The sequence below is a fragment of the Tasmannia lanceolata genome, unplaced genomic scaffold (genome assembly GCF_043159265.1).
Source record: "Tasmannia lanceolata isolate RefF3 unplaced genomic scaffold, GAP_Taslan_0.1 ptg000044l, whole genome shotgun sequence".
Classification (NCBI taxonomy): domain Eukaryota; kingdom Viridiplantae; phylum Streptophyta; class Magnoliopsida; order Canellales; family Winteraceae; genus Tasmannia; species Tasmannia lanceolata.
Genome location: NW_027518721.1, coordinates 16,558,309 through 16,570,864, shown reverse-complemented (window position 1 = coordinate 16,570,864; position 12,556 = coordinate 16,558,309). Strand labels below are relative to the sequence as shown.

General features: G+C 35.9%; 1 protein-coding gene and 1 pseudogene across 1 annotated transcript in view; both read right to left on the bottom strand.

The window, feature by feature from the left end:
- LOC143863292 (neutral/alkaline invertase 3, chloroplastic-like) overlaps nucleotides 1-12,556 on the bottom strand; it is a 28,878-nt gene that overhangs the window by 14,015 nt on the left and 2,307 nt on the right. The window contains exon 2 of the mRNA XM_077373977.1: nucleotides 11,528-12,310. Within this exon, the coding sequence (XP_077230092.1) occupies nucleotides 11,528-12,223 (696 nt within the window). The 5' untranslated portion in view covers nucleotides 12,224-12,310. The remainder of the gene's footprint in view (nucleotides 1-11,527; nucleotides 12,311-12,556) is intronic.
- Nucleotides 3,363-5,563, bottom strand: LOC143864003 (protein FAR-RED IMPAIRED RESPONSE 1 pseudogene; annotated as a pseudogene).

Below are 12,556 nucleotides of genomic sequence, written 5' to 3'. Positions count from 1 at the left end.
GTTTGCTGATTGGCTGTTGTTAGTTTTTTGGGAGCTATGACAACTTATAATAGCTAGACAGAAAAAAGTTCAAAATGAAGGGTGTGATTCCGTTGTCAAAACAAGTGCTGATATCAACTCTCTCTCTCTCTCTCTCTCTCTCTCTCTCTCTCTCTCTCTCTCTCTCTCTCTCTCTCTCTCTATATATATATATATATATATATATATATATATATATATATATATAGAGAGAGAGAGAGAGAGAGAGAGAGAGGAAAGTGTTGGTGAGACTTATGGTGAGCTTAAGCGCCCAATCACATGGGGGCCTACTTTGTTAGGATGATCCAAAGCATTCATTTGAAAGGCCCTAACATAGATGGGGTGTGTACCAAAAATCAGCTCCATAGGATCATCCTAACCCATCCATTTGTGGAGGTCAAAATGGACAGACATTATTTGTCCACAAATCTGCCCATTTTTGTCCTCCACAAATGGAGGGGTTAGGATGATCCTATGGAGCTGATTTTTTGTACACACCCTATCTATGATAGGGCCTTGCAAATGAATGGATTGGATCACCACAGAAAATGTGGGACCCATGTGATTGGGGCGCTTAAGCTCACCATAAGTTTGGTGAGCTTAACACTTTCTTCATATATATATATATATATATATATATATATATATATATATATATATAGACACACACACACACACACACACAAGTAAAAAACCCCATGCGATGCACGGGCCGACAAAGAACTGTACGGATCACATCATAGATTGATCCAAACCATCCATGTGATGGAATAATACATCAATAGGTTGTGCCCGTAAAATCATTGTCATAGGCTGATCCTAGCCCTCCAATCTATAGAGGTTTCCATAATTAAAAAAGCATAAAGGAGGGGGGGTAGGATTGAAATTATGTGGCTTTAATGGGTGCCTTTGTTAAAAAGCATAAAGGAGGGGGTAGGATTGAAAATATGTGGGTTGAATGGGTGCCTTTGTTAAAAAAAAAGTCTAAAAAAGTGTAATTCTCATACAATTTTGGGAGAAATTCAAATAATTCTCTCCTTTTCACACACACACACACGCGTTAAAAACCCCGTGCAATGCACGGGCTGACAAAGAACTGTACGGACCACATCATTGGTTGATCCAAACCGTCCATGTGATGGAACACAACATCAATAGGTTGTGCCCATAAGATCATTTCCACAGGCTGATCCTAGCCCTCCAATCTATGGAGGTTTCCATAATTAAAAAAGCATAAAGGAGGGGGGCAGGATTGAAATTATGTGGCTTTCATAGGTGACTTTCTTAAAAAGCATAAAGGAGGGGGTAGGATTGAAAATATGTGGGTTGAATGGGTGCCTTTGTTAAAAAAGTCAAAAAAAAGTGATGTGTAATTCTCATAGAATTTTGGGAGAAATTCACTCTCCTTTTCTCTTCTGCTATATATATATATATATATATATATATATATATATATATATATATATATATATATATATATAAGAGAGAGAGAGAGAGAGAGTGAGAGATTATATAATGAAACGCCGAAAGAAAGCATTCATTTGGAAGGCCCTTCCACGGATAGGGTGTGTACCAAAAATAAGCCATGTATGATCATCCTAACCCAATCAAAGGTGGAGGGGAAAATGGACAGACAATGTGTGTCCATGTTTCTGCCCATTTTTTCCTCCATAAATACAGGGTTAGGATGATCTTATAGGGCTGATTTTTGGTACACACCCTATCTAGGTAAGTGTATTTGAGACCTTTCTCTGGAAGAACGTCTCGAGTGTATTTGAGACCTTTCAATTAATGGTAATATTACTTTATGCGTGTGTCATCGTGTGCTGTATCAGTACACTTTTATTTATGAAGCACAAGTGAAAAAATCATCTCCATGGGATGATCCTAACTCTCAAATATGTAGACAAACTACATTTAGAAACATCTATAGATCAAAGCGTTAGAATCATCCAATAAGGATGATTTTATGGGCAAGGCTCATTTATGTTGGGGCACAACAAATGAACGGTTTGGATCTTCAAACCAGGTGGGCCCTAGTGATTTTTTTTTAAATAAGCTTTTTATGGTATCCACCTTATTCAAGGATCTAGCTTCATTATCTACCTTATCAATTCTTGACCTCGTATATGGTGGGGCCTAACAATATTAAAACTCATTTTGGTTTGGTGAAAGCTCTAGCCCATTTCTTTATGCAGACCTAAACCTTTATTAAGACCTATTTTATTTTGCTCTTCAGCTTTCCATATCTATTGTTCAGCCTTCTAAGTATCAAAACAGATCATAAATAAATAGAGTGTATCTTAAGATACTTTCTTAGGTTATAATTCACAAAGAATCCCTAAGAAAATAGCAATTCAAAACGAAAGCCTTTATCATTTATAGAGAAATACTAATCCCAGAACTTTGAGTCCATTTTGACTCATTCAGTGCCCAATCAAAACACATAATTGAGGAAAGCAAGAATGTAATAGAAAGAAACAAAAAAATTTATTATAGCAGAGAAAATGTTTCCAGTCTATCAAAATAAAGTCATAGCACGACTTGGAGCTTCTAACACTTGCAAATAAAGATAGCATATAAGAGTCACATTAGAATGTATAACTGAAATCAAACTTGACATTCTTTATCTAAAATGTATAGAATTTGTATTTTCAGAAGACATTTACTAAATATTCTTGCTCGAAACCTCATTTGTGCTTTTTTGCTTCTCTCTCCTAACTCTTGAGTCACCCCATTAGCTTCACATGCGCAAAATGTTGGATCATATTTATCATATCATTAAATGGAGTCACATTTATATTGACCCTGCAATTATAATCAATTAAACCATTTAAATAAGATGTCAAAGAATATATAGTAAAAGTCAACAAGGTAATGTCTTATATTTATCTTGCACGGCAATCATAAAACTCTTTCTTTGTTTTTTTGCTTGACTTGTGAATATGATAATTCCTTATTCAAAAATACCAAATAGGGTATAGTTAAAGTGGATCAATAAAATGATAAAAAAATTAACCTCTTTTAAAAAAATTCTAATTCTCTCACATGGACAATAAAATCTCTCATGTGTGCTATACTAGTTAGAAGAATTCGAACTTCCAACATTTAATTGCTCTGCATAAAGAAAAAACTCTTTTAAAAGAATGCAGTAGAAGTCATAGAAAATAATAGTAATTTTAAAAACATTGCAATTAAATGGCATATCAACCATTAAAATATTACTAACCTCTTTGCATATACTGGCATTGTGACATGGCTTCTTACAAATACTACATTTCCTTGTCTTCATGTGGCTCAGCACCACTCCACTTTTTATTCCTTTAGGGGCACCCTTTGTTTTTTTATCTTGGAGGACTTCTCACTCTTAGTTTTTGACTTCCTTCTTCGCCCTGACAATGACTATTACAAACATTTACTTTAGTATTTAGAGGCCGCTTAACAGATTTATTCTCAATTTTGATTTTTGCAAGCCCATCTTCTATAATACGCAATGCATTGTTGAAGCTCGCTTCTGATAATGATCTCTCCTCTAAAAATTTAAGTCATTTGACAAAGATAGTTGAAACGCCGCACCCTCCATTTGAAACGCTCATTATCTTCCATATTACGACCTTCACCAACGTCTTGTTGACTCTTTGCGTTCATAGTCCATCGTCTTAATATATAATCGGATGGGATCTCTTGAAGTAATGAGAGTTGGAAGATAAACATTGCATGCCGACAAAGGATTCCTTCAAACTCAAACATACGACAAATGCAACAAACTTCGCTTGTCGACTGCTTCCACGACACTTTATAATGTTTTTTCTTTTACAAATCGTCTGATTTCTCCCTCATCGGTACAACTTATTATGATACAAGCAGCTATTCCGAAAAGTTCAACATAACATTTCTTAAATATTTCTCGTGTATATGAAGACGCTAATTATGCTTCAAAGGGTAATCCAATCTTTAATGTGGGTTTTGTATTCAAGGTTCTAAAATCAACTTCTATTTCTGCCCCACATCTATTCTTCATAGCAATCTCATATTGTTTCACAAACTCTGTCAATTATGTTTTCGATGTGACACAACTATGAAAGAAAGAATTAACACTTTCGCTTCGTTGTGACGTAGACATTTCTGCATAGAAAGTATCTTTTAAGTAGGGGTGTAAATGGATATTCGAAAATTCGATTACCGTCCGCATCCGAATCCGTTTAAAGCAAATATTATCTGAATCTGCTTCAAGCGGATATTATCCGAATCCGTTTAGGAGATATCCGGTTCTTAACGATCCGAATCTGGTAAATGGTGCATCCGATCCGTTTAACATCCGAATCCGATAAGTACATCCGTTTATCCCGTATATCCGCATCCGTATCCGTATATCCGAATTCGTATTCGAATTCGGATATCCGGATTCGCATGCAAACTCGGATATCCGGTTACGGATGTGGATATTCGCATTCGAATTCAACTTCAATTAGATAATTTTGGATATTTAACCAGTTGATTTAAAGTTACAGACATGAATCGAATTCGGATACAGATACGAATTCGGACATTCGGATATGATTTATTCAAATTTGGATATTCGGATACGATTTGAATCCGAATAAACGGATACGGATAATATCCGAATTCGAACAATATCCGTCGGATGCGAATTCGGTAACGAATAATAATTATCCGTCGATACGGATACGGATATTGAATATTGCAATCGAATTCGAATTCAGATATAGCACTATCCGATTCGAATTCGATCCGTTTACACCCCTACTTTTAAGAATACTGGAACCCATTGGAAGCGATCTTCATATATTGATTGAAGTCACTCTTCCTCATGTAGGGTAGATTTTGAAATCATCATCCTGCAACTATCGTCAAACTCATCAATTGTTAGACAGTTATATATGCATTTATCAAATGCTGGCATAAAATTTTTATCAACCCTAGTTACTTAACCTAATTTCTTCGGAATTTTTTGAAGAATGTGTCACAGACAAAATCGGTGTCGAGCTTTTGGAAATACCTCTACAATCGCTGCTCTAATTGCCAAATCTTGATCAGTAATTATCACACTTGGCGGTTGGATACTCGTTGCTTTGAGCCAGGTATTCAACACCCAAACAAATGATTCTTTTCTCTCATTCGATATCAAGGCACGGCCAAGTAATACAGATTGCCTATGGTAATTGACACCCACAATCGGAGCAAATGGCATTGAATATTTATTAGTCACGTAAGTGGTGTCAAAAGTGACCACATCAGAAAAATAATAACAATCCATCTGAGACTTGACAGCTATCCAAAAGATGTTTCTCAGACGATAATCTTCATCTAAATCAATAGCATAAAAAAATGCAAGATTCAAAAGCTGCATATTCATAAAATACTCATAAAGAGTTTGGGCATCTCCTCTTGCAAGGGCTCGACGTCGTTCTTTGTCAACATAGTTTCTGCAATCTTTTTTACTATACAGTGAATTTTCAACTCCACCCCTCAGTGCACCCAATGCAACATAAATCTTAGGGTTTGAAACTCCTACTTTGGCCATAGTCAACATAATGCTCTTGTCCGATGTACTTATCTTTCTATGCGACGGATGATGACCAATAAGTGGTCTAAGTATTGATGTACGAGGTTTTGCAAGCTCCGTTGACTCACCCAAGTTTATATAATAAAAATATTCAAATTCACACCATTTTTCATTTGTCTCTTTGTGATGTCATGCATTGTTTCAAAACTCTGAAAATTTAATAGTTTAGCTTGTTAAGGGCGAAATGTGCTAAATATTGTATTTGCTTTTGTGCATAGATTCAACAAATGTTCACCTTGTTTTGGATCACATTAAAACATGGTTGAATCTAGCTCAATACATGATGACATTACTAAAAGACACAATGATTATTTGAATTTATAGCATTCTCCTTTGAGAGATGTTATCAGTATAGATGATGATTTGAACTTAGAGCCACATGTATGTATGGAATTTGAAGACCTAAAAGCAGCAAAGTTACTTTACAATGCATATGGGTACAGAATGGGCTTCGGTACTTAAGTTGAATGGAGTCGTCGATCAGAAAAGGATCATACCTTTATTGCTGGAAAATTTGTTTGTTCAAAATATGGTTTAAAAAAGGATAACTCCAAAGCTGACAAGCCACGGGCAATCACGAGGTATGGTTGTAAGGCATCGACGAAAGTCAATAGAGCTAAATTAGGGAAACTAGAGGTGACAACATTCATTAAAGAACACAACCATGAACTCTATCAGCACTACATTCATTAAAGAACACAACCATGAACTCTTACCAGCACTTATTGGTCATCATCAGTCGCATAGAAAGATAAGTACACCGGACAAGAGCATTATATTGACTAAGGCCAAAGTAGGAGTTTCAAACCCTAAGATTTATGTTGCATTGGGTGCACAGAGGGGTGGAGTTGAAAATTTATTATATAGTAAAAAAGATTGCAGAAACTTTGTTGACAAAGAACAACGTCGAGCCCTTGTAAGAGGAGATGCCCAAACTCTTTATGAGTATTTTATGAATATGCAGCTTTTGAATCCTGCATATTTTATGCTATTGATTTAGATGAAGATGATCGTCTGAGAAACGTCTTTTGGGTGAATGTCAAGTCTAAGATGAATTGTTATTATTTTTCCTATGTGGTCACTTTTAACACCACTTACTTGACCAATAAATATTCAATGCCATTTGCTCCGATTATGGGTGTCAGTCACCGTAGACAATCTGTATTGCTTGGTTGTGCCATGATATCAAATGAGAAAAGAATAATTTGTTTGGGTGTTGAATACCTGGCTAAAAGCAACGGGTGTCCAACCGGCAAATGTGATAATTATTTATCAAGATTTGGCAATTAGAGCAGCGATTGCAGAGGTGTTTCCAAAAGCTCAACACCGATTTTGTCTGTGGCACATTCTCAAAAAAATTTACACCAGCATTTGATAAATGCATTTATAACTGTCTAACAATTGATGAGTTTGAAGATAGTTGGAGGATGATGATTTCAAAATCTACCCTACATTAGGAAGAGAAAGAGTGGCTTCAATCATTATATGATTATCGCTTCCAATGGGTTCTAATATTTATAAAAGATAATTTCTATGCAGAAATGTCTACATCACAACGAAACGAAAGTATTAATTTTTTCTTTCATAGTTATGTCACGTCGAAAACATCATTGACAGAGTTTGTAAAACAAAATGAGATTGCTATAAAGAATAGATGTGAGGCAGAAATGGAAGTTGATTTTAGAACCTTGAATACAAAACTCACATTAAATATTAGATCAGCCTTTGAAGCACAATTAGTGTCTTCATATACATGAGAAATATTTAAGAAATGCCAAGTTGAACTTTTCGGAATATAAACGCAAAGAGTAAACAAAGGTCGTAATATAAACTCTCATTAATTCAAGAGATCCCATCCGATTATAAACTAAGAAGATGGACTATAAACGCAAAGAGTAAACAAAGCGTTGGTGAAGGTCGTAATATAGAAGACAATGAGCGTTTCAAATATAGGGTGCAATGTATCAACTATCTTTTTCAAATGTCTATTAAATATTTAGAAGAGGCATCATTATCATAAGCGAGCTTCAACAATGCATTGCGTATTCTAGAAGATGGGCTTGAAAAAATCAAAATTGAGAATAAATCTGTTGAGTGACCTCTAAATACTAAAGTAGATGTTAGTAATAGTCATTGTAAGGGCGAAGAAGGAAGTCCAAAACTAAGAGTGAGAAGTGTCCTCCGAGATAAAAAAAAAACAAAGGATACCCCTAAAAGAATAAAAAGGTGGAGTGGAGCTGAGCCACACGAAGACAAGGAAATATAGTATTTCTAAGAAGTCAGGTCACAATGCCAGTACATGCAAAGAGGTTAGTAATATTTTAATGGTGGATATGCCATTTAATTGCGATATTTTTAAAATTACTATTTTTTTCTATAACTACATATCTTTTAAAAGAGTTTTTTATTTATGCAAGAGCAATTAAATGTTGGAAATTAGAATTCTTCTAACTAGTATAGCACATGGGAGAGATTTTATTGTCCATGTGAGAGCAATTAAATTTTTTTTAAATGAGGTTAATTTTTTTACCATTTTATTGATCCACTTTAACTATACCCTATTTGGTATCTTTGAATCAGGAATTATCATATTCACAAGTCAAGCAAAAAAACAAAGAGAGAGTTTTATGATTGCCGTAAAAGATAAATATAAGACATTACCTTGTTGACTTTTACTATATATTCTTTGACATCTTATTTAAATGGTTTAATTGGTTATAATTGCAAGGTCAATATAAATGTGACTCCATCTAATGGTATGATAAATATGATCCAACATTTTGCGCATGTGAAGCTAATGGGGTGACTCAAGAGTTAGGAGAGAGAAGCAAAAAAAGCTAGAAAGGAGGTTTCAAGCAAGAATATTGACTGAATGTCTTCTTCAAATACAAATTCTATTTGTTGTAGATAAAGAATGTCAAGTTTGATTTCAGTTATACATTCTAATGTGACTCGTGTATGCTATTATTATTTCTAAGTGTTAGAAGCTCCAAGTCATGCTATGACTTTGTTTTGATAGGCTTGAAAGTTGAAACGTGTTCTTTACTATAATTTTTTTTTTGTTTCTTTCCATTACATTCTTGTTTTCCTCAATTATATGTGTTTTGATTATGCACTGAAGGACCAAAATGGACTTAAAAGTCTGGGATTAGTATTTCTCTATAAACGATAGAGGCTTTTTTTTTTAATTGCTACTTTGTTAGGGATTCTTTGTGAATTCTAACACAGGAAAGTATCTTAAGATACACTCTATTTATTTATGATATGTTTTGGTACTTAGAAGGCTACACAATAGATATGGAAAGCTGAAGAACAAAATAAAATAGGTCTTAATAAAGGTTTAGGTCTGCATAAAGAAATGGGCTAGAGCTTTCACCAAACCAAAATGGGTTTTAAGATAGTTAGGCGCCACCATATATGAGGTCAAGAATCGATATGGTAGATAATGAAGCTAGATCCTTGAACAAGGTGGATACCAACAAAAGCGTTTTTTTTTTTTTAAATAACTGGGGCCCACCTGGTTCGAAGATCCAAACCATTCATTTATTGTGCCCCAACATAAATGAGCCTTGCCCATAAAATCATCTTCATTGGATGATTCTAATCCTTTGATCTATAGATGTTTCTAAATGTAGTTTGTCTACATATTAAAAGTGTACTGATTCAGCACACGCTGACACGCATAAAGTAATATTACCATTTAATTGAAAGGTCTCAAATACACTCGAGACGTCCTTCCAGAGAGAGAGAGAGAGAGAGAGAGACAGAGAGAGAGAGAGAGACAGAGAGAGAGAGAGAGAGAGATTATATGGTGTAAGGCCTTACAAACTAAAAGACCCTGGTACTGTGGAGGTACCACCCTTGAGAGCATGTTCGATTAAATGGTGTAAGGCCTTACAAACTATAAGGCCTTGGTACGGTGGGGGTCCACCCTTGATATTTAATCCAACAGCATCTTCTCAAAAAGTGAGCTGTTGTTGGATCAAATATCAAGGGTGCCACCTCCACCATATAGTTGTTAAGGTCTTACACCATATACAGAACTCGTTAGGTAGATGGGAGATACGTAATAAATAGTTGTTTTTTGGTGGACTAAAATAGCCCCAACATGCTGAGATGTGATACCTTAGAAGTGTCCATTTACTCAGTATTTACTCCGGTCAAGAATATCAATATAGCAAGGAAAATGCATTAAAGAAGGGAATGCCAGCTTGGCCATTTTAACCAATTAGTTTGCCGATGTATCAATCGTAGTGAAAAGCAGGGGATGCCACCAAGGTGTTTTACAACCAATAGAAACCCACGTTGCATCAAGCGGATTTTAGCCGCTTGACGCTAGACTTCCTCGTGTATGTATATTATATACATATATATAATGAGGAAAGTGTCTCTAGTCTGCCGACTAGAGATCATTCTCTAGTCCGCCGACTAAAAACACATGAGTCCCATGGGTGATGCAAAGCATTCATTTGATGGGCCCTGACATAGAGATGGTGTCCACAAAAAATCAGGTCCATATGATCATCCCAACCCTTCGATTTGTGGAGCTAAAAAATGGACGGCTATAAACCGCCACAAATCTGTCCATTTTTTAGTTCCACAAATCGAAGGGTTAAGATGATCCTATGAAGTTGATTTTTTGTGGACAACCTATCTATGATGGGGCCTATCAAATGAATGCTTTGCATCACCACAAAAATGTGGGACTCATGTGATTTGGTCGGCGGACTAGAGAATGATCTCTTGTCGGCAGACTAGAGACACTTTTCTCATATATAATATATATATCCTAACCCAATCAAAGGTGGGGGGGGAAATGGACAGACACTGTGTGTCCATGTTTCTGCCCATTTTTTCCCTCCACAAATGGCAGGGTTAGGATGATCCAATGGGGCTGATTTTTGGGCCACAACCTATCCATGGAAGGGCCTTCCAAATGAATGCTTTGGACCTCAAAAAATGTGGGCCCACACCTGTTTTTGCAAACGTGTGCAGGTAAGCTTACATGCACACGTTTGCAGGAACCATTTTCTCTAGATGTATGTATGTATATATATGTATATAATATATATTATATACATACATATATATACATATATGTATATAATATACATACATACATATATAATATACATACATACATATATATGGGATTTGCTAGGGACCATCGCAGAAGGCATTTCGCGGAACAGATGTTGCATGAGAGGAGCCACCTCACATAGGCTCACTTTTCAACAGATGTTGTCCTTATTCATTTAATTCATCTGAGGTGGCTGCTCTCTCATGCAACAACCGTTCCGCGATGGCCCCTAGCAAATCCTATATATATATATATATATATATATATATATATATATATATATGAGAGAGAGAGAGAGATATAGATATATATATATATATATATATGAGAGAGAGAGAGTATATATATATATATATGAGAGAGAGAGAGACACTTCTCTCTCTCTCTCTCTCTCTCTCTCTCTCTCTCTCTCTCTCTCTCTCTCTATATATATATATATATATATATATAGGGAATAGGGAATTGCTAGCCTGTTGTCTTCATTCACGAGATGGCTGGTCTGACATGCAACAGACCAGCTGCGAAATGCCTTTTGCAATGGACCCTAGCAAATCCCATATACATAATACATATATAGAGAGATGCAAGGACGACCCATCAGTGTCGGAGATGTCCCTTACAACCCTCCCTATTCTGCCCTATTCGTTAATAACCATTTCTTTATGAGAAGAGTGACCCTTTTTTTATAGAATGACAAACATATCTATGTTTTGGTAGACCTGGCAATATCATGAAAGCTGTTTGGGACAACCTTGACACGAGTGTCTCTTCATATAATTACCCATGCATATATGTGTATGTGTCTGTGTGTGTATTTATTAATATTAGAGAAACAATAGTACCTGCAACTGAAGTGTGTGAAGGATGAAGTTCCGAACGATATCATATTCCCCTTTCAAAAGAAAAGCGACCCCAGATGGAATGAAGTCGCGAATGAAGACCTGATCGTAGTTAAGGACATTGGGACTTGACGGATCCTTCGCAGCAATTGTTCCAATAGGACTACCACAATAGTAAACTATAGATTCCCGTAGAAGATTCCATGCATCATCCTCCGCAGAGATTCTGTCATTCAAGTGTGTAGTTTCTTTAGTTGCAGCACCGTTAGTCATGAAACCTTCTTTTTCATGATTCAAGTGTTGAACCTCCTCCAAACATAGAACCTTTTGGGCATTCACCTCGCCATGGATTGGGCTTAATATGTTGGAGGAATCTTTAAACCAGCCTCCATTTCCTTGTTCGCCGATTGCCTCATTGATACTGTCACCCCGTTGGCATTTACATTTCCAAAACTTAGACTGATCAATTGAAGCACTTCTATGATTTACACCAGATACCTGATGAATTTCATATGCCCCCATGCAATTTAGGGGCATCAAATAATTTAATGACCAATACCCGCTCTTCTTCTTGTAGTTTACATTGGATTTAAAAGGGAGTTTTGACTTTGAACTACTCAAACATGGATTAGGACAGAACTGGCTTGGTCCGCTGCCTGGCAGAACTTGTAAACCTGCCTCTGAAATGCTCATTGTCATATTTATATAAATGAGAATTGATTGATTTTGTTCAATTCAGTATCCTTCCAGAAGGAGTGTATCAACTTCGGTATTCAGCTCCAATATCTAAGCAGAAGGGACAGAGTAAATTGGAGTCAATTCCAGAAAAGGAGCAAAGCAGAACTGCCAAAAGACATAGTAATCTAGTCCCTACATTATTAGATTTTCAAACTCTGCAGGTCCATGAGATATGAAATTAAGGTAATACTATATGAGTAAAATTTATAGAGATTCTGTATTTGACTGCCTTGTTTTATCTTCAAAGCCTAGTTTCCATAAAGTTTACAGACAGATACTCGCAGGGCTACGATT